A 19102-nucleotide genomic window follows, 5' to 3' on the forward strand; every position below is an offset into this window, starting at 1 on the left:
TGGGGCAGAGTTGAAAAGCCTTAGCTTTCACTGTTAGTGAATGTCTTTAAAGAGACCTTTTCGATTTCCACAAAATATATATTTTTAACTTTACATAGTGGATTCTCAACCTCCAAGTAATTATAAGTTCAGGTTTTATTGTCTCTTGACACTAATTTCAATTTTATAATAGAATTTTGCTTCACTTACACCAAATTTTATTTCAATTTCTCTTTTCCAATTCACTGAGCAATGAAAGGTTTCACAGGAGAAAACACAAATCTATAGCAAAGCCAGCACACCGCCTGAGATGATGGCTTGGGGCCGCTCGCCCTCAGCTGTGGAGTACTTTCTCCTACTGCACCTCTAAACAGCTGCAGAAATGTACACTCTGTATAAATGCTCTAGCGGTGACTGCAGACATGGTCCTTCTCGGTGCTCCACCATCGCCATAAATGGACCCCAGTCGTTACGATTCACTACCAAGTTCTGCTTGCACCTTGGTACTGCAGTGGTATTCCATGTGCTATCACCTGTGGCTACTGCACTGTTGTACTTAACTACCTACTGCAGTATTTACTGCCAGCCCAGTAGCCATGCTTCACCTAACACCGACGGAGCTCACACTAGGCTGAAGGCACTGGGGTTTGTTTATGACTGCCCCTTGACGAGATAATACAATCCCCCTTATTCAAAGATTGTGTTCTAGGCCTGATTAAGTGCCAAACCAAGAAATAGTACCGCATCATACTTATGAAGAAGGCATGTAGTAGGCACTCAATAAATATTTGTCGAATGGAAAAATAATGGCAACAAAAACTATGCGGTTTACAACAGACTACTAATGTCAACGTAATCCATCAAAAAGAAGAGAAACAGGTTTCAGAGTTTACGAAGTCTTAGAGCATGAGATCATTTAAAAAGTCCTTCAAATGAAAATTCCCTGCATTCTAAGTTTACAGTTAGGATACATTCCCAGGAAGTCTAGCTTCTTCTAATGAACGGTTCCTGGAAAGGATTGATAGAGGTGAAAAGCACATAGTTAAAGTCTGACTCAGGGTCTGAAAACCACCTTTTAGTATTTAAAAAGGCATTAATCATGATCATTATCCAATAGGAAGGAATGCTCACAGAATACATAGAAGAAATGTTTGCTGAGGCAAAAAGTCAGAGAAAAGGAACGCGCACAGGCTCAAGGCTGAAGACAAACTACTTTTTTCCTTTTTGCTTCAACAAATTAAAGCTACTGAGAAAGAACAATTAACCAGAGGGGAACAGTATAGTGTGATGTATAAAATACTGCCAAGGTCAGCAGAAACTCTGTGTATGTTTTGTTTTGTTTTGTGTGGAAGTGACTGTTGAGAAACAAGTTTATGCTTCGAAGTTACTCAACACCAAGGGTCTGGAAAGTACTTTTATTTCCTTTCGTATTTGATGACAGGAATGAGTTACCAAGATACTCAGTTAAGCCCTACGCTGTTACGATTTTTTACACGGCTGCTCTTTAATGTTCATGCTTCTTCATTTATTTTTGTTGGATCCTTTGGTTTCTCCTTTGCTTCCTGCTTCTGAGAATGATTTCTAAGTGAATGACTGTACCTCAAAAATTTCGAAAGCCACTTGAAAAAAGTCCACAAAAATGCAATTTTTACAGTGTCATAGCTGTGTAGAAAAAGTCCACATGGATTATCTTCGGGCATATGTAAAATATGTAAGAATTTTAGCTGAGAACAGAATCAGCTGGGCTCCGGGCACCTAGGCCTTTCTCCTCAGCTAGTCCACGCTGAATTTACTCCAGCAAGTTGGGAAACCTTTACTACATTGTTGTGTTGCTGAAGACCTACACAACCGGTGTCTTCCTTTCCTTCATTGCTTAGTCTTGATCATCTACCTGGTTGGCTGAGTGAATAAGAACATGGCTTGTCAAGGTGGATGGTTGAGTTAGGGACCAAGAGCCACAGAAAACAAAGTAGCAAACTGGGGTCACGTTAGAATCAAACCTGCCCCTCAGAAAGCCTCAGATGGGAGGGTCCCAAGTTCCAGCCTAACCTAAGCCGCTAAGTAACTTAATGAGGCCGAGTCTCAAAATTTTAAATTTCAAAAGGGATAAGGTTATACCTCATGGCGAAGGCCCTGGGTTCCATCTCTGAGCTGAGAAGGAAGAAAGAGGGGAGGGGAGGGGAGGAGAGGAGAAAAAGGAACAAAGGGAGGGCAAAGAGCAAGAAAGAGTTAAACCTGTGGTTTGAGAATACTGTTTCACTGATAAGGCTTCAAGGAATCTCCATACTCTCTTCAACTTAATCCTAGGCAGTATCCTGGGTTGTTTTTGTAGATGATCAAATCATTTCATCTAAATATGCCACATTTTCTTCTTGTGATGTGAAATCATGAAAACCTCTTAAATACAGAGTTATCCTTCTCTGAGAATTAATACTCCTGAGAATTTAAAAATTTCAAAGCCTGCCCATTCAGGACAAGTTAGGCAAGATTCTCAAATCATCTCTATTAAACAACGAAGTGAAATGGCAAAACCAGGAAGTAGAGAATAAAAGACAGATCACATTTAGACAAAGACATGGTTACTTTTTATTCGAAGGGGAAAAGTATGTTTTAATAAATACTGCAGAAACATTGACCAAACAAACATACAAAGTGACTTCAACGGTTCTTAAAAAATGCAACGAAAGTTCTTCTTTATAACAGTTATAACTTATTTTCTTTTTACAATATTTAAATACAGAAAGCACTTGCCAGCTATTTTGTAATACTGCCCAAAGCATAATCTGCATCAATCAAAGGATATTATGTTGGGAAAATGTCTGTATTCTGTGGGAAATGACTCAAATGATATTTTCTTGCGGACAAAACAAAGTGCTTGTATGACACGGAACTGAGTGTTGTAATTACCTTAATCTACTCTCCTGCCACAACTTAACGGGAGCACAGCTTCAAGACTTCAAAAATGAAGCATTATCATTGGAAAGAAAGCTCGTTTTTAACAAGCACCAACAATAACCAAGTCAGATCTGGCTTCTTCTCTGAAGGAATCCCTAGATGGGATGGGTCAACAACCTATCTGTAAACTATTTTAAATGTTGATTATTTCATGTAACAACAAAGATTGAGTTTTAAACCTGGACCCTGGGTGAATCTGGTTAAGTGGGTCTTAGCAATTTCTCTCAGAAATGCCCTTCAAAAAAAAGAAGAAAAAAGAAAGGAAGAAAGAAAAAGAAAAAAAGAAACGTCCTAGTGTAATGTCCTGGCATCATATAATTTTTTACTAAGGATTCCCTAAAGCTCGGTAAGTGGGTCCTTCTCAGATGGATGTTCACTTAAGGAAAGTGAAATAAACCAACAGACCATTGGATGCTGCCAACTGGAGCTTCATCTCAAAATAAGATCCTTCTGCTTCGTGCATTTGGTAGCGTATTTCCTGACACCTTTCCTCACAAACTGTGCTTTCTGTTACTACTCCTTCCTTCATTAGCTCTCCTGGTGAAAACAGTACCTAAGTTTTTCTCCCTTGGATCATTCTATGACACAAAGACACTTTTATTTGACTTTGCATTTTCATCAACAATGGCAACACAAAACTCACACACCCTCTTTTCTAAACAGCGCACAAAAATATTACATTGAGCAATTTACCACTTGTTAAAGATGATCACGATTAGGGACAGAACCATCAGACTGAAGAAAATCAACACTTTTCTCTATTTGACCTATGCAATCTCTGTCGTGCTGATCTACACATCCTGCAAGGCCGCAACGCCCTTCTTTAGAACCATCTCCCTCAGCAGTCATCTTCAGGAGGGCACGATTCCCAGGCCTCATGAAGCTTCCCTCTGCAATCCCACGGGGCCTGATACAATTTCCATTTTAATGATGAGCTAGGTGGAAATTAGATCACATCCTCTAGAAAACTAAATGCTAAGGTCACAGTGCCAGTTCCCCCATGAGATGGTATATTAATATATATTTTTTGTGAAGGAGATTAAAACATTTAAAAATTAAATCAAAGTAGAGATCCATGAATAGAATGTAACAAGAAAACAGCAAAACAAAACAAACAAAACGCAAGCACCGCTCGGAGGGGGATTTTCTTCTTGGAGGTACTCGCCTCCCCCCTCCCCCACCTCTAGCCCATCTGTACCGCTCCTTTTTGGCATACTTTTCAAGTCACACTACAAAACACTTCAACGTATTCACTTCTCAGCACTCGGGCTGCGTGCCGAGTCGAAGGACAGGATCCCACGGAGACCGGTGTCCTCTCGGGGCCTCCTGAGTCTGCGGTGTACGTGGCTTTGGCTGTGCACTTCTTTCAGGGTTCACCTGCTTGTTTTGCTCCTGTTTTTACACTAGATTCACTTGTCCTCATTAAAGGTAACGCAAGGTTCACATCACAGTGCAGCTCTTTGCTTTGTCCTTTCTTAAGTCCGTAGCAACTGCCGAGAGCTCCGGTCTGCTCGGCATGTGTGAGATCCGCTTTGTGGCCCTCTGTGACTTGTTCCGCTTAACGTTCTTATTTGTCTTATTTACACACGCCAAGGTGGCCACGTGGAAAATGTCTCTGACGCTGTTTTCTGACTGTAAAGCTGAACATTCAATATAAGTAGCTGCACCAATCTGCTTGGCCATATTTGCCCCCTGAAGAAGGAGAGCAGGGTGTTAATGAGCAATAAGACCTAGGGGAAAGCTAAAAAGTGTCTTCTGAGACCATGAAACAGTCTTCCCTACAAAACATTTTCTAATATGTCAATTGAATTTTCCAAGTGTTGTTAGAAATGGAATTTATTCATTGATCTACGGTATTCTATTTATGAATACTCCATGAATATTTGCAATCAAGATCTAGGCCTAAGGTACTCAAATATTATCAGTCATCCAAATTTCCTGGGTCATTAATACATGAGGGTCCTGATCATCAAATACTTCATGAGTTGATACAAAGAATTAGGAGGGGACCTAAGGAGGCCATTCATTCTCTTGCTCTTTTTTTTCTTGGACTTTTTGAGACAAGGTCTCCCTGTTCAGTTCAGGCTGGCCTTGAGCTCACTTTGTAGCTCAGGCAGGTCTCGAACTTGCAGCGATCCTCCTGCCTCAGCCTCCAGAGTGCTGGGATTACAGGCGTGCACCACCACGCCTGGCTAGCCATTCATTCTCAATAGCACATTTAACTAAGAGTGACTGGTTACCCTGGGAGATTCAAGGGTCACTGCAAGCATAGAATCTTACTACTGCTGTCCGTCAGCTGAAGGTCAGGAGCACAAGCTGTATTTCCCACACAGTTCTGACAGGGGCAGCCTAGCTTTTATAGCCTGTTCCTGTCACTCATGGGTATTTACTCTCTCTCCTCTTGACTGTACATGTCAGTCAAAGCTAGTCAGCAGTTGTGTAAAGCATAGGGGCAATGGATGGAATTGTAAAAAGATTTTACATAAATCAATTTATGTAACTGTGTCTTACAGTCAAAATAAACTGAGAAAAGGAATATGATCATGACATCGATTACTCTACGGAACACAAAACATGCAATTTGTAAGTGTGGGTAATGCTGCCAGGATATACAATAACAAATGTGTACATAATCAAAATTATTTATTTAAATAAGCAGATTTTATAAAATTACAAATGCAAAATGAAGAAGATTGCAGTGCACTTTTTTCTTTTTAAAATTTTTTGTTCTACCACTGAAATGCATCCCCAGCCTTCGGTTGCATTACTTTAAACGATGAATGTGAAATATAATTCTACCTATCTCGACATGAGCCCTCTTCAGAATGTGGTTGTGAGTTTTAAGGGAATGAACCTCTGAAACTAATTCTCCTTTCTCACTATTTGTGGGAAACACCTGTAGACATTCTAAAAGATGGTTTTATGAAATAATCTCTCAGAAATAGCCTGCGTTAGGATTTTCTTGGGCTGCTGAATAGAAAATGATTACCTCTCTTAAAGAGAACTACTGAATCTGACCACATTCTCTCTCAAATCTCGTGAACATGAAACACACTGGTAGTTGTGAATAGCACATGATCGACTACTTATGTTCGCAGGTGTGTGACTGCACTGCTGAGTACCGGGGCATGTCATACTTCACGGATGACCACAGGCTGAACCTGCCTGTAGGAAAAGGAGCTAGTTTCTTTTCTATTTACTATGAGTGACACTCCATTTCTTTCACTGTGGGATCCACTTTACACACTGATACCGTACGTACCTGATCATATGACACCGGTGTCTGCCTGTGATTTGAGAGCTCTACTAATGTACTAACATCCGTCCTCAGGTCAGACTTGCAGCCAACCAAGAGCATCTTGGTATTGGGACAAAACTCCTGGATTTCACCCTTCCACTATAAGGGGGGAAAAAAAAGAAAAATTAAAAAATACTAGAATCCAGATGATGAAATTTTTCTATGGACAGAAGCTGAAAGTGGTACTCAAGAAAGACACTGGGAAGTGTGTTACTGCAAACCAAAGACACAAACTTCCTAGATAGATATCACGTCCTACTGCTTCTCAAAGTAGGTCCATTAAAGAATGCCAAGGAATGTTATTAATGACTCTGTGACTCATTTATCCCTACTGAAAGAGATTTATTGGGTGTTGTCAGAAAGTAGCTGGAACTATTTGTTAATTATTGGGGGCAGCTCTGAAGGATAGTAATTATACGTGCTAACCGGTGACTACGTCCTTAGATCTGTTGAGCTGGTACTTTCCAGGCAGAGGCTGGGACTAAGAGAGAGCCCAGCCCAGCACAAGTATGCATTCACAGACTCCATCCGGGAAGGCTGAGCATGTCATCTCCTGTTCTAATGAGGCACCTGGGCGACAGCGAAAGACAATGCATTGCCTTCAAGAAGCTTCCTTTCATCAAGGGGCTAAATGACACAGACCATCGCAGGCGCAAAGAACTATCTCCTGGGTTCTGCAGAAGGCACTTGGTCCCGGTCCTTCTAAAGCTGCATGAACGAACTATTTCAATCGAGTCCAATTTAACCAGTTGTTTCATAACCAAACTGGCATTATCAGAACCTCCCAAACACCTCATAAGGAATTCTAATTAGCATCTTTAAAAGCAACCAGATGACATCTTGTGGCTTTGCTTCCTCCCGCATGAGCTCCATCATCAGGATGGGATTGGGGATCCCACGGGTTCACAGGGGAGCTTTGGCTCTTGGCAGTCAGGCTTTATAGGGGCTGAGACTCTCCCACCCACATCCACAAATACATCTTAAGTGCTCTATGAAGTATTGTGGTGATGACAGAAATGACTAAGACACAGCTGTGTCTTCCGGAAAGGAACTCACAGAAGAGCAAGGGCAATGAAGTCATGCATCTAAGTGTAACAGGAGAGAGAAAGGACATCCATCCTGTGGGAATAATGTAAGAGACCACCAGAGGAGACTGTTCCAGGTCAGAGGTGTACTCTGGGAAACAAACCCCGGTCCCACCAGTGCATTGAGGGGAACAGCGCACTTTCCATAGAGGCTAAGTTGTGAAAAGCCTGCCTTCTTCCCAGAATGACTGAGGACCATTTAGCAAGTGTGAGACAACACTGGAGTCAGAACCGGAAGATTAAACAAAAAAAAAAAAGGAATACAAAATCTCCGCTGTGAGACACTCTAACCCCTTTGATACTGAAGGACTGAATTAATCAAGACCATAGGAGGAGTTATCACGAGCCTTAAACCTCCAATGAATGTAAAGCACACTCATTAATATCCATAAGGCCAAAGACACTACTCATTTGGTCTTAGAAGACAGAAGCAAAATACAACAGGAAAAAGGCTTTTCATGATATAATTTGATATTACATCAAGTGAAACCTCCAGTAAATAAGCAGGCTCTTTTATCTAGACAGAACGAGACATGTTGTTCTTGAGCTGGATAATGACCCCGGCCCCCCTCTGCTCGTCTGGCAATTGTTTACAAGCGTTAAAGACAGGAGAGGTATATTCTGCCTGAATCCAACAAACAGGAGCCTTATTTGTGCTTGATGTGCAGTACTCAAAGCTAAAAGGAGTTTAAAAGTGAAAAAGCGCCTTTGATCTGCTAGGAAAGCTGCATCTCACCGCACTGTGTTGGCGGTGTTCAGTGAAAGCAGAGAAGGGTGACTGTACCTTACACCCGATTTCATACCGACACGCAAGCCAAGCGGCCACGTACCGCAGAGAAATAGAGGTTAATAAACGCACAGAATTAGAACTCCACTAAAAGTAAAAGTCAAAAGAATCCAGACAAGTCAGAACAAACTAAAAACCCCCAAGCCATCTGGAACAGTGCTTCTCCTTCTCAATCCCTGCACTCTGTCTGGGTCACACGGGTGAGCCCTGCCCTCAACCACAGCCTGTGTCTACGCCACAGTGCACAGGGAGGAGGGCTGACTCCAGCAAGGTCCACTTGGAAACCCACAGTGCTCAGACCAGGGCGAGGAAGGAGCCAGTCAGTGCCTCTCCCTGGGCTCCACGCACTGTGTGTAACTACCCAGGCTGAGCCCTCAGCTGGCTAGCGGCCAAGGAAGGCCCTCCCTCCCGCGCTCCCTCAGGACTCTTCCTCATCCTCAGCAGGCGCTCCTCCTCGTGACCGCTCCCTGAGCCCTCCGTCCAGGGCTGCTGCCCCGGGTGCTGCTTTCCACCCACAGAACCTGACCTCCTTCGCCTCCAGTTCACCAGTACTGCCTTCATTAGGATGTGGCACATACTTGATCATAACTCACACAGTACCACGTCTTCAGACATATTCTTTTCACACTAGTACATTTCAGGACAAACGACATCTGAACTAAAACACAGTTTCTTTATTAATATAACTGTTACTGCATTCAGCTCAAAATTTGAAGATAAATTTGCAAACTAAAGCTCAAAATGTGTTTGGCAAAGGAAGGAAAGGAGGAAGGGAGGGAGGGAGGGAGGATAGATAGAAGATGGAAGGAAGGCAGGTATGAATCCAACAGTACTAAAATCTAGCTATTTTAGCTGCACCATTCCTTCCAGAAAACAAATATGGATTCTTTTAAAGAGTATTTGCTTTATGAAATAAAACTTCAAGATTAATCGTCAAAACTAGCGGGACACATGCATGGAAACCTGTTGGTGAAGCGTCTTTTCCAGGAATTGAATTAGAACCCATGAGGAAGGGAATCAGTTTGCGCCTTGGAGCTCCTGGGCCAACCACACGTTTCTGTCTTTCCCATCTCCCAGCACTGCACTGCGCTCCTGAGCACCAGCACTTGCCTTTTTCAAGACACTGTCCAGAGTCTCAGGTCTACTGATGTCAAAGCAGATCAGCACAGCGTCCGAATCTGGGTAGGAGAGGGGCCGGACGTTGTCATAGTATGGAGAACCTAAGGAGAAATGAAGACACACAGGTGAACGTGGAAGTCTCTCTGTCTGTCCTGCAGTAACTCTTCTACCTTGAGATAAATCTCTTGACTGTCCCACTGCATTCCCACCCCGCTTCCCCTAATTCTTGGGAAAGAAATGGAAACACAAAAGCGAGGCTACCAGTGGTACTCATTTCTTCCAGAAGATGAATGGTACCTTACCCATATCTGACCTGGAGGAACAGGACCTTAAGGCAAAATTCAAAGACTAGAGGTGGAAGGCACCTGGTTGACACAGGAAAGCACCTAGGGCCGAGTGGCCTTGAGTCCAAATCGACCTCCATCACCAGAGGGGCAGGACAACATACTGCCTGGCATTAAAGAAATCCAGGGAACACCTGGCATTTTGCAAAGGCTCAGTAAGTATTAACGAGGGTTCCTGCGGCTGTGTTACCTCTACTGTTAGAAGCTGAGCACCATAAACCGAGCCACTTCTTAGGAATGAGACGAAAACAAGATCAGTCCAATACTAGGGCCGGCGTGGACAGAGGAAAGAAGAGGGTAGGTTCCCCCGTGCAAAGAGAACCACGGCAATCCACGTCACTGCCACCCTGCCTGGACAAGCCACTGACCTCAAGTTTGCTTATTTAAACTTATCCCCAAGCCATATAGGTTTTCTTTGTTACAGCCACCAATGTAATCAAGGCCATGTTAGATCAGGTCAACTTTTTTCTTATACAGTTCTATTTTTATTTTTTTATTTTCATTTTTAAAAATTTATGTACTTTAAAGAGAAGTGACACCATAGCATGACCCAAAGATCCTGGCCTGTATTAAACCCTGGCTACCCCAAAAGCTCACATAACCAAACAATAATTTAGTCACAGAAATGAGCTAGTCCCTTGGGAAGTCTCTTCTGCTCCTTTAAGAATTCCGAAGGGTGGCTAATTACATGAGGCCAATAATTATGACATAGCATAATATAAAATTAAAGACAACTTCGCCAATTGCTACTTTTTCAAGTACTTATTTTAGGTACACAGACATTTCATAAACATGAAAGTCATTTTATGAGGCAAACACTTACATATATTTTTGATTAGATATATTTTTTTGATTCCTAACGAAAGAAAATGTAACGTACCAAAGTCTTCTGGAACTGATTTCATTTTGACACAATTTTCCATTTCAACAGAAAAACATGGCATATTGTCCCCTCTTATGTAAAAAAAAAATCTCAATAGTTAAAGTCAGGAAAAGAGAAAGAAGCTTTTAAGATAATCTATATTTCTATCAAAATAGAAAATTGTAGGGGCCTGCTTGTATAACTGCAAGTTACTGTCTTTGTACGCTGCCATCCTGTGTTCACCATGTATTCTGGGTCCCCAGCAGTAAACGCAGAACCCCAGGCTACACTGTTGCTTTCTTATTCACTGGTTGGGAGATGGCAAGCAAAACTTCAAGCCAAGCGTGTCTGATAAGACAAAAGGGGAAGGTTGTAGGAATTAGGAAGTAAAGTGTGAATAACCGAACGTGAGCTAAGCAGGAACTGTTCCTTAGCTATACCAGCTTCCTACTCATGTTGGAATCAGGATCCTGCTATAGCAGATGCTGACAACTGAAAGGCATTTTCCCAAAATGTTTAGAGTTTAAAAAGTCAACTCATTTTAAATATTAAGATACATCAGAATGACGCTTTCTCCCGACATGACAAGCTGTGGCCGTCTTTTCAGCTACTTACAGGAAAGCCAGGTTATGAGAATTACTCCCAAACCGTTCACCCATTTAAACAGTCTTTGAGAGGCATCAGAAACGACCTGGATGAATACCACGTCAAAGTCCGCCTCTGACATAGCTCCTGCTCTGAGCATCTGAACAGCCCTTTCCAAGCAGTCAGAAAACCCAAGACCACAGAGTGGAAACCCAAATGCTGCACAGGCACACAAGGGTTTCCTCCTCTCCTGGAAGTCAGCAAAAGATGCAAGGATCCCCGACCCATAAAGTCTGAACTGCCAACTATTAAGATTGTCAGAAACTTGACCAGGCCTTGGAAATCTCCTTTCTTGGAAGTTACTGACATTAAGAAACAACTTTCTGGACACCTTCCTGTCTCCAGCTGGCCTGGCCTCGAGGATCAGCCTCTCCACGTGCCTCCCTCCTTCAGGACAGTTAGGAAAGGCAGCTGAAGAAATCCAAAAGGGCGAAACTAGTTTACTTAAAACTGGAACTACCAGGAAGATCCAGAGGAATGCTTTCAACATGCAGGTCTCAGGTGGCTTGTGGAGGATGCTCTCCCTCTGTGGACGGAGCTTCCCCTCCCCCAGCCATGTTATGGGCGCAAAGGGACCTATCTGGCTTCGGGTTCAGCCCTCTCACAAACGCTGCAGACTCAGGCTTCTGTGCTTGGCGGGTATATGTAAATATCTGCAAATTTTAGACTCTGGCTTGATTTTAAGATGAAACAGATTTTTCAAGTTAAACCAAATTGTCACAGAGGCTTGTTTCTGCTTTTGTTTTTATCTGGTTTAACACTGTGAATGAAAATACATATGTGTTGTGAAGGTTCATGAGAAATAAACCACCATGTGTGTGGAGGTAACGAGGTAATTTACAGAGCTTTCACAAGATCTAACTAGGAATGACACTTTGATCTGGTCCTATTGCTTTTGCTAAGAAACAGTGCTGGTTTTAGATCAACAAGAGTATCCAAAGGTACTAATAAAACAGATCACCACGTTTATTAGTTACAATTTGTCTGACCACGAATGATAGGAGTAATCTGCCGTTAAAAATAACAAGACTACTTAGTCATTCCATTTTTTTGATAGGTTAAGGTTAAAATTTTTGGGCGGGGGAGAGAATAAAATCATTGTCTACTTTTTCATGGTAAGAAAACTTATATAGAATTAAAAATGAACTGTCTCATCAGGCATGATCTGAAAGTTCATCAGCTAAGGAGGACCTTCATGAAAAAAAAAATTCCTGTGTGATTTACAGTGCTTACTCTGCGTTTCAACACTTTGCACGCTCTCCTATTCTTCCCACAAAGCCCGTGACCTCACAAAGGAGGCCAGGCAAGCAAAGCTGGACAGGACAGCTGCCCCCTGTCGCGAAAAAATGGAGCAGAATCCCAGGAATACCCTGCTCCAGTGAGAAGCAACGCAGGGAGGCAGAGATGACCCTCACAGGGAAGCCAAAATTAAGCCCATGAAGGAGGCACAATACCTGCTCAGGCTCCTGCACCTCTCCAGGTGACACCTTGTGAAACTAAACAGCAAAAAGTTAACTCCTATAGATTTTTTTTTTCTTAAAAGATGCACAGAAAGCTTCTAAGGTGCTAATTGTGTAAGCATAAGAAAGAGAGCTGAATGTATTTTACTGTGAGAGCAAGTATTATACTTCACAGCACACTGATATGCAGGGAATCTGCCCTCAAATACCTATGAATGTACTACAGTTAAGGTCCAATAAATCTTGGTACTGAGCTTTGCTTGTCAAATAAAACTCTTTCTCAGCATGTGAAATAGGCGTCATGCACATAGAGATCCACACATGCAGCAATTCTCTTATACTCAATGAAACGTCAAACCCACAGCGCTGTTCCCAGGTCCTCCTTTCTAAATAGCCATACTTTCAAAAGGAAACTGCAAGAAACCCCATTATAAATATATAAGGACATGCACAGGCAAAATGTGTGTACCAAAAAGTATAGGCAAAGGGCTTTGCTGGGGTACAGATTGAAATAAATCTGCTTCTGGGATTCTTAGTTGCTCAAGTCTGGCAAACACGAGCAAAGTTTACAAGATATTTGAAACTGTGGATTTACCCATCTTTGTCTTTGAGATCATTCATTTCAAGTGAGAGTAAAAGTTCCTGCCCAAGAATAGTCACAAAGCACCTCGCCCAGAAACTAATTCTGTAGACACATACCTGCCTGTTGAAGTCACCCTTTCACCGGCACAGAACACACCATATTTGTACATAATTAAATGTATATGTAAGAAGATTCATGTCCAAAAGGGAGGCTTCGTGGACTTTCTGCAAAACCAGTTCAAACACTGTGAGCTTTTACAGGAGACCGAGAGATGAAAACTCTTCTTGTTGAAGGGTTTCTAAGTATAGCTTCTTACACTTGAACTTTAATTTGAAAAGCTTCCCTTTTCCTAGTAAGACATTCCTACCCAGAACAGTAAGTTACAACCACTGATTTTTGGCACAGAAAAACACATTAACATTTGGTATTTTCAGTGACCACCCAAGCATACCTCTGCCAAGTAGGAGCTAAAATGTGAGTCTGCATGAACTGCCCAGTTCTTACACGCATGCACTTCCTCAGGCCACCTCCAATCAAAACGAGAGCTCTACATTTCCAGCCATCTCAGGAATGCAAACTAAGTCGAGGCAGAACTCTGCTTATCTGGCTCAGCAGAAGACTCTGTTTTAACTCTTTTTCCAGTTGTCTACACTAAAAATTCCATGCCCCCAACACGTTACAGAAACGCTCAGGAATGAGATGTGATTTGTGCTAGAGAATCTCACTAACAGAAATGGCAAACAGCGCTTAGGAAAACTTTGGGCATCTGTGTGTTAGTATAAAAACTGAATCAATATTTTCTATTTCTCAGGACAGTGAAGATACACCACTGTGTAGAAAGTCAGACAAGTAGAAATAAAATTGCTATTTTGAGGCTTTAAAACTTTTGATTTAAACTCCTAATCTTATTGAAATACTTAAATTTATAGAAGAATCAAAATACTTTCCTGACAGTGGAGACTATGTATATATAAACTCACATTAGCATTCAGTAATGGATGGAAGCGTTCGCTTCATCTGTGAGTCAGCCTCCTCAGAAAGGAGTCCCAAGACTCAGTGTACCTTCCCACACACGTCACCGGGCTCATTTATCAAAACCAGTGCAGCACATCTGATCAAACTTCTGAAGCCACTTACATGCATGTCAGTATTTTTTTTGTTTTTTTGCCATAAGACCTTTGACAGAGTTGCCAATATATAATAACTAAAGAAACATTTCAAGGACACCAGAAAATGACTGAGGCTCAGCTCATTCATTTGGCATGGTACATCTAACTAGAGGAAACTACTGGTCCTTGGTGTCACATTTACACGCCAAAGAACTAGATTAATGAAGAAACACCTGGTTATTTCATGTGGCATCAGAATGACCAACCTGGATACCTCACTGATACACCCAATTTAGCAAGAAACCAGACTGGAAAAAAATCTAGCACTAAATGAGGTTTTAGAAAAGTACTTGAAGACAGATGAAGACTTCAGAGTTCACACCTTCGCCTGACCTTTGGAGGAGGTTCCATGATTTAAATGGAAGAATTCTGCAGTGTAGACAAATCTGCAAATGCAGTCCTGGGTGGTGGTTACTGGAAAGCACCATCCACACTGTTCTGCCTTAGCCTCCATCTCTTACAAGTATGCAAGTAAAAAACAGAACCTAGCTCCGCAACCTGAAGCTCCTGGGATGCTACAAATGACGTATCTGATTTTCTGCAACTTTTTCCTTGGTGCATCACAAGCTCCTATGCTTCTCTCTCCTTTGTAGATGATCACCCTCTCCCTTTCTCTAGAAGGTTCATCTAACGTGGAATTCTTGCCCGTCACACGGTTGTTCTCCCTGGAAGCCATTAAGTGTAAGCACGTTTCCAAGTGGGAGAACGAAGAACTGAGCTCAAGTGTACACAGGGAAAGGGACCGTGGCAGTTTCAGTGGCAGGAAGACCTGCAGGCACTAGGCTGACCAGGCGGCCTTCAACAGTTCTCTGGGATCCGCACTGTTGCTGCTCGGTGAATCCAGCCTTCATACCTCAGGCAACGCCTCCTGTACCAGGATAAGGAAGTACTTCCTGCCTCCAGCTGTCCTGAGGCGTTCTCAGAAGGATGCCAGGCGAGGTGCTCCCGACCCCCGCTCCTCTTCACAGGGACTTCCTCCCACCTGCGCTCCTGCCACTTCATGTAGGCTCCTCATCTGTGTTTTGGTTACCTTGGGAAGCCTGAGCACTTCCAGTGTTACTTCCACTCACGCTTTGCCTGCTTTGCTTTGTCCTGTCACTGTGACTCGACTGTGAGCACCCTGAGGGCAGGAGCTGCACCTGCCCAGCTCGGTACCCCTCCGTTCTCCCTCCTCCACCCACAGCAAGAACGGTGTCTGCACGGAGTACCCGAACACAGATTTACTGCTTTTATACTCACAGCTCACACCTTGCTCAGAAGTTTTCATATGTCAAACCACCAAAAAAGAAACCAATGATCTCTTTTTAAGTTGCCTTTCTGGATTAATGACATACTAATCTCGGAAAAACTGCTGAAGTATTTCTGTTTCCATTAAGAACTACTTCATTAGAGCACTCGCCACCAAGTCCGCTCCTCAAACTTGACATCTGAGCTATACACACGACAACGGATACAGACATGCATACACAGGAGTCTGTCCTCAAAGTAAGGGTATAAGGTAAGTAAGATTTCCTCTCTGTTTCTTTAAATAGAAAAATTTTTAAAATACTACATTCGCTGCTAATAATGCTAAAAATTTAAATAGGAAGTGCTAACTTTAGCTCTCAGGATCTAAAAGGAACCTATAGCACAAGACTCACAGGAGTCTCATTCGGCAACAGCACTGACTGTGGGGAATTCTAGCAGCTGAACTGAGTCATTTAAAAACTAATAATACACCTTAAATAAAATGTGTATTACCTTGGCTTGGTTAAAAGCTGGCATAAAAGATTATTATTCCCGAAGTCACATGGGCCTAAATTACACTGCAATCGGATCTCCAAGGAAAAGATCTGGAGATCCTTACATGACTAAGTTTCTATTATTAGTAGGCATCTGGCTTCATGCTACAAATCGCTTCTACGCTTGGCAAATGTGGCAGATTTTGAAATACAAGATACTAGAACTACTTTGGTCTTGCTTTGCCACTTGGAAATGTTGAAATATGACCCACTGGTTTGCAGAAACTCATTGAGTGAATCTGGTAATCATTCAGGGCGTTTCTGAACGGATTGCTACAAAGTATTTTATAATGAAAAGGAAATACCTTTTAGTAAAATGAAGAAGTTACAGAAACCATCTTTTCTGTAACTACCTTTTACAACCCCCCTCTTAGATGATCTCCAGGCTTTTTCCCAGAGGTTTTATTTCCTTAGGGGAGCTAATAAGCGCTAATAATTTAGCACTATCCCAGGAGCCATAAGTACCCAACTGACAAGTGCCTCTTCTGGTTGCTTTAACTGCTGGTGCCTGGGAGATGGGGAGGGACTGCTTTCTACTTGGAGAAGTTCTAGAGGATCTATATCAAAAACAAAAGCTAAAAGCCCAGTAAGGGAAATATATTTAGCAACCAGGTGGAACCGGGCGTTAGTGTTGAGGAATCTGACCATACCGGGTTCACCAAAGGCTGGTTATGAGGTACCCTAAATGAGAAGCTTCCTCCTCCATACTTAGCAAGCATTGCATCCTGAGGCCTCAGAGTATCTCCTTACAGTGCATGCAGGACAAGGAAAGGCAGAGACACAGAAGGAAGTACTGGTGTAACGGGCTTCTAAAAGTAGGAATCCAATGGTTTCCTCTTGGTTCATGATAAAAGAGACCCCACACAGCCAACTTTCACTGCGGTTCTTTCCGCAGCCCCACTGGCAGCTCTGCTTAGACACCACCGCAGGCCTGCTGGGGGAAAAGCTGATCCCTTTGAAGAATAGAGGCCACCTGAGGGAAGACCTACCTCTGACTCCTACATGGCTACCTCTCTGCTGAATGAAACAGGAATCCTTTTCAGAGCACAAAATGTACACTATCTCTAGGAAACAGACCTTAGCTTCTCCCAGTCTTTCCAATATAAATCTCTTTTGCAAAGTTCTTGGAAGAAAAATAATTGACATTTAGGACCCTAAAGACTTGGCTTGGGTGTTCCTTTCAGGGTTAAACTAAAAGCAGTTGAGGAAAATAAATGTACCAAGAGGCGTAAGGTGTATTTTCACAACCTGAACTAAGTGAATGTCTGCATGGGCAAAGAGAATACCGAACATCTGACAAAGTAATCCTGTCAAGAAATTTGCCACGAGAAGCTTGGGATGAAATGGAAGACCGTTACTAGGTACTCAGAGTAATTAGCTGCTGACTTAGTGGTTCCTGCTAGATGTATCTCACTCACGAATGACAAACCACGTTAGGTCCAAACAGGTTGTTCTTGGAATTTAAATTGTTGTCAACTGTTTAATTAGCATTTCACCCCACAAGCAACGCCATGGAATTCTGGGTAATTCCTTGTGTCTCTTTTCCTATTTGTACAAATCTAAATTCAAGATTTCATTAAAGAATAATTTTGCAGTACAACATTCATTAATCAGTTTTCAAACTTTTGTATTTTAGTTAAATATATATTTTTGTTTCATTAAATAAAAATATACCGGTGATTACTGCACTACAAACTTCATTTCAAGTGACTGTTTAATTTGATTACGATTAATGTGATGAGTTGGATGTTAATATTTATGAAGTTGCCATTCTTAGAGTACAGATCATCCAGTGGTAATAAAAGTCAGGAAAACTCATCTTGGAAACGATGTGTATCATTGTTCATTTAGTCATGCATCAGATTTGATTGGGCGACTACTGTGTGCAAGGCATTCTGCTATATGTTAGAGACCATAAGCTACAGAGTTTGGATTAAGCGCGTCCCAATATTTGAAGTGATATTTACCAGCATGTCCCAAGGACAGCCTCCGACTATGAACTATGTTTTGCTTGTTGCATTTTTCAACCTTGGGAAAATATCAAAGTCTATTTGCCCCTTGGGTACCTCATCCGCACTCTCCACTGGTGGTCCCGAAACCCTTGAAATTTGAGACAAGGGTGCAAAACCCGACATTCCTGCAAGCGCACCCTCTCCCCCTCCCTAGGAGTCTCATTCCCAAAGCCACCAGGAAGGCCGGCCCTGCCCCGCGGTGCTCTGTAGGCTGTGAAAACCCCTGCACGGGTGCCAGGTCCACTGGGACTAACAGCCGATGCCCGACAACGTCCTGGGAAAGAAAAAGACCCGCCTGTCCAGTGTACGAGGGCCAGGAAATTCATAGATGGGAGAGACCCTCTCTCTACACTCTGTAGCTCTGGATCCCTGTTACAGACCATGAAAACAAGGGCCAGGGAAGCAGAGGAGGTGCACGCAGAAATCCGCTGTAACCAGGAGCTAAAACCCCAACACATCTTATCAACCACTGGAACCGACCCACTGTCCCAGCCCAGGCCTAAATCACTCTTATCAAGCATAATAAATCCAAGCAGGGCTGGGCGAGGGCGGGAGTACTGGTGCTAATTACTGGTACCACACCAGCTGTCCTGCCCACGAGGCGTAACAATTACCATGATATGTCTGGGAATAAGAGCCCATTAAATATCAGGCCGGGTAATAATTCAGGCGCTAGGAATTACTGAAATAGGAAACCACTGCAACTGAACGCGTCGCCACTTTCTCTGCAGCACCTAGTCTGCTGGTGTGCAACCTCCAGCACAAAACACAAAACACAGCGAGATCCCGGCTCCGCTGCCCTTGGCGCAGCTGGAGGAAGAGCCTGGCTCTCCGGGGAGAAACTTAATCTCCTCCTCATGGCAGCGGCGGCGCACCTGGCAGGGGCCGTGGGAGGCGCTCGCGCGGGACTTCTCGCCGGCCTTTGTGCGGGGACTGCCTCTGCGACCCTGCGCGTCGGGCCCCTCCGCCTCCCGCTAATCCCCCTCTCTCCGGGCTGCGGAGGTTCGAGCCCAGGGCCGTGCG

General features: G+C 43.0%; 1 protein-coding gene across 1 annotated transcript; it reads right to left on the reverse strand.

The window, feature by feature from the left end:
* Positions 1 to 2541: 2541 nt before the first annotated feature.
* On the reverse strand, positions 2542 to 9324 carry Rnd3 (Rho family GTPase 3; the record flags this gene model as incomplete). The annotated part of the gene is given in 3 exon segments (XM_013517502.1): positions 2542 to 4626; positions 6197 to 6331; positions 9215 to 9324. Coding segments are annotated over 3 exon segments (497 nt in total), but the record flags the coding sequence as incomplete, so codon positions are not given.
* Positions 9325 to 19102: the final 9778 nt, after the last annotated feature.

The sequence above is a fragment of the Chinchilla lanigera genome, unplaced genomic scaffold (assembly GCF_000276665.1).
Source record: "Chinchilla lanigera isolate Chin_1 unplaced genomic scaffold, ChiLan1.0 scaffold00039, whole genome shotgun sequence".
NCBI classification, from domain to species: Eukaryota; Metazoa; Chordata; class Mammalia; order Rodentia; family Chinchillidae; genus Chinchilla; species Chinchilla lanigera.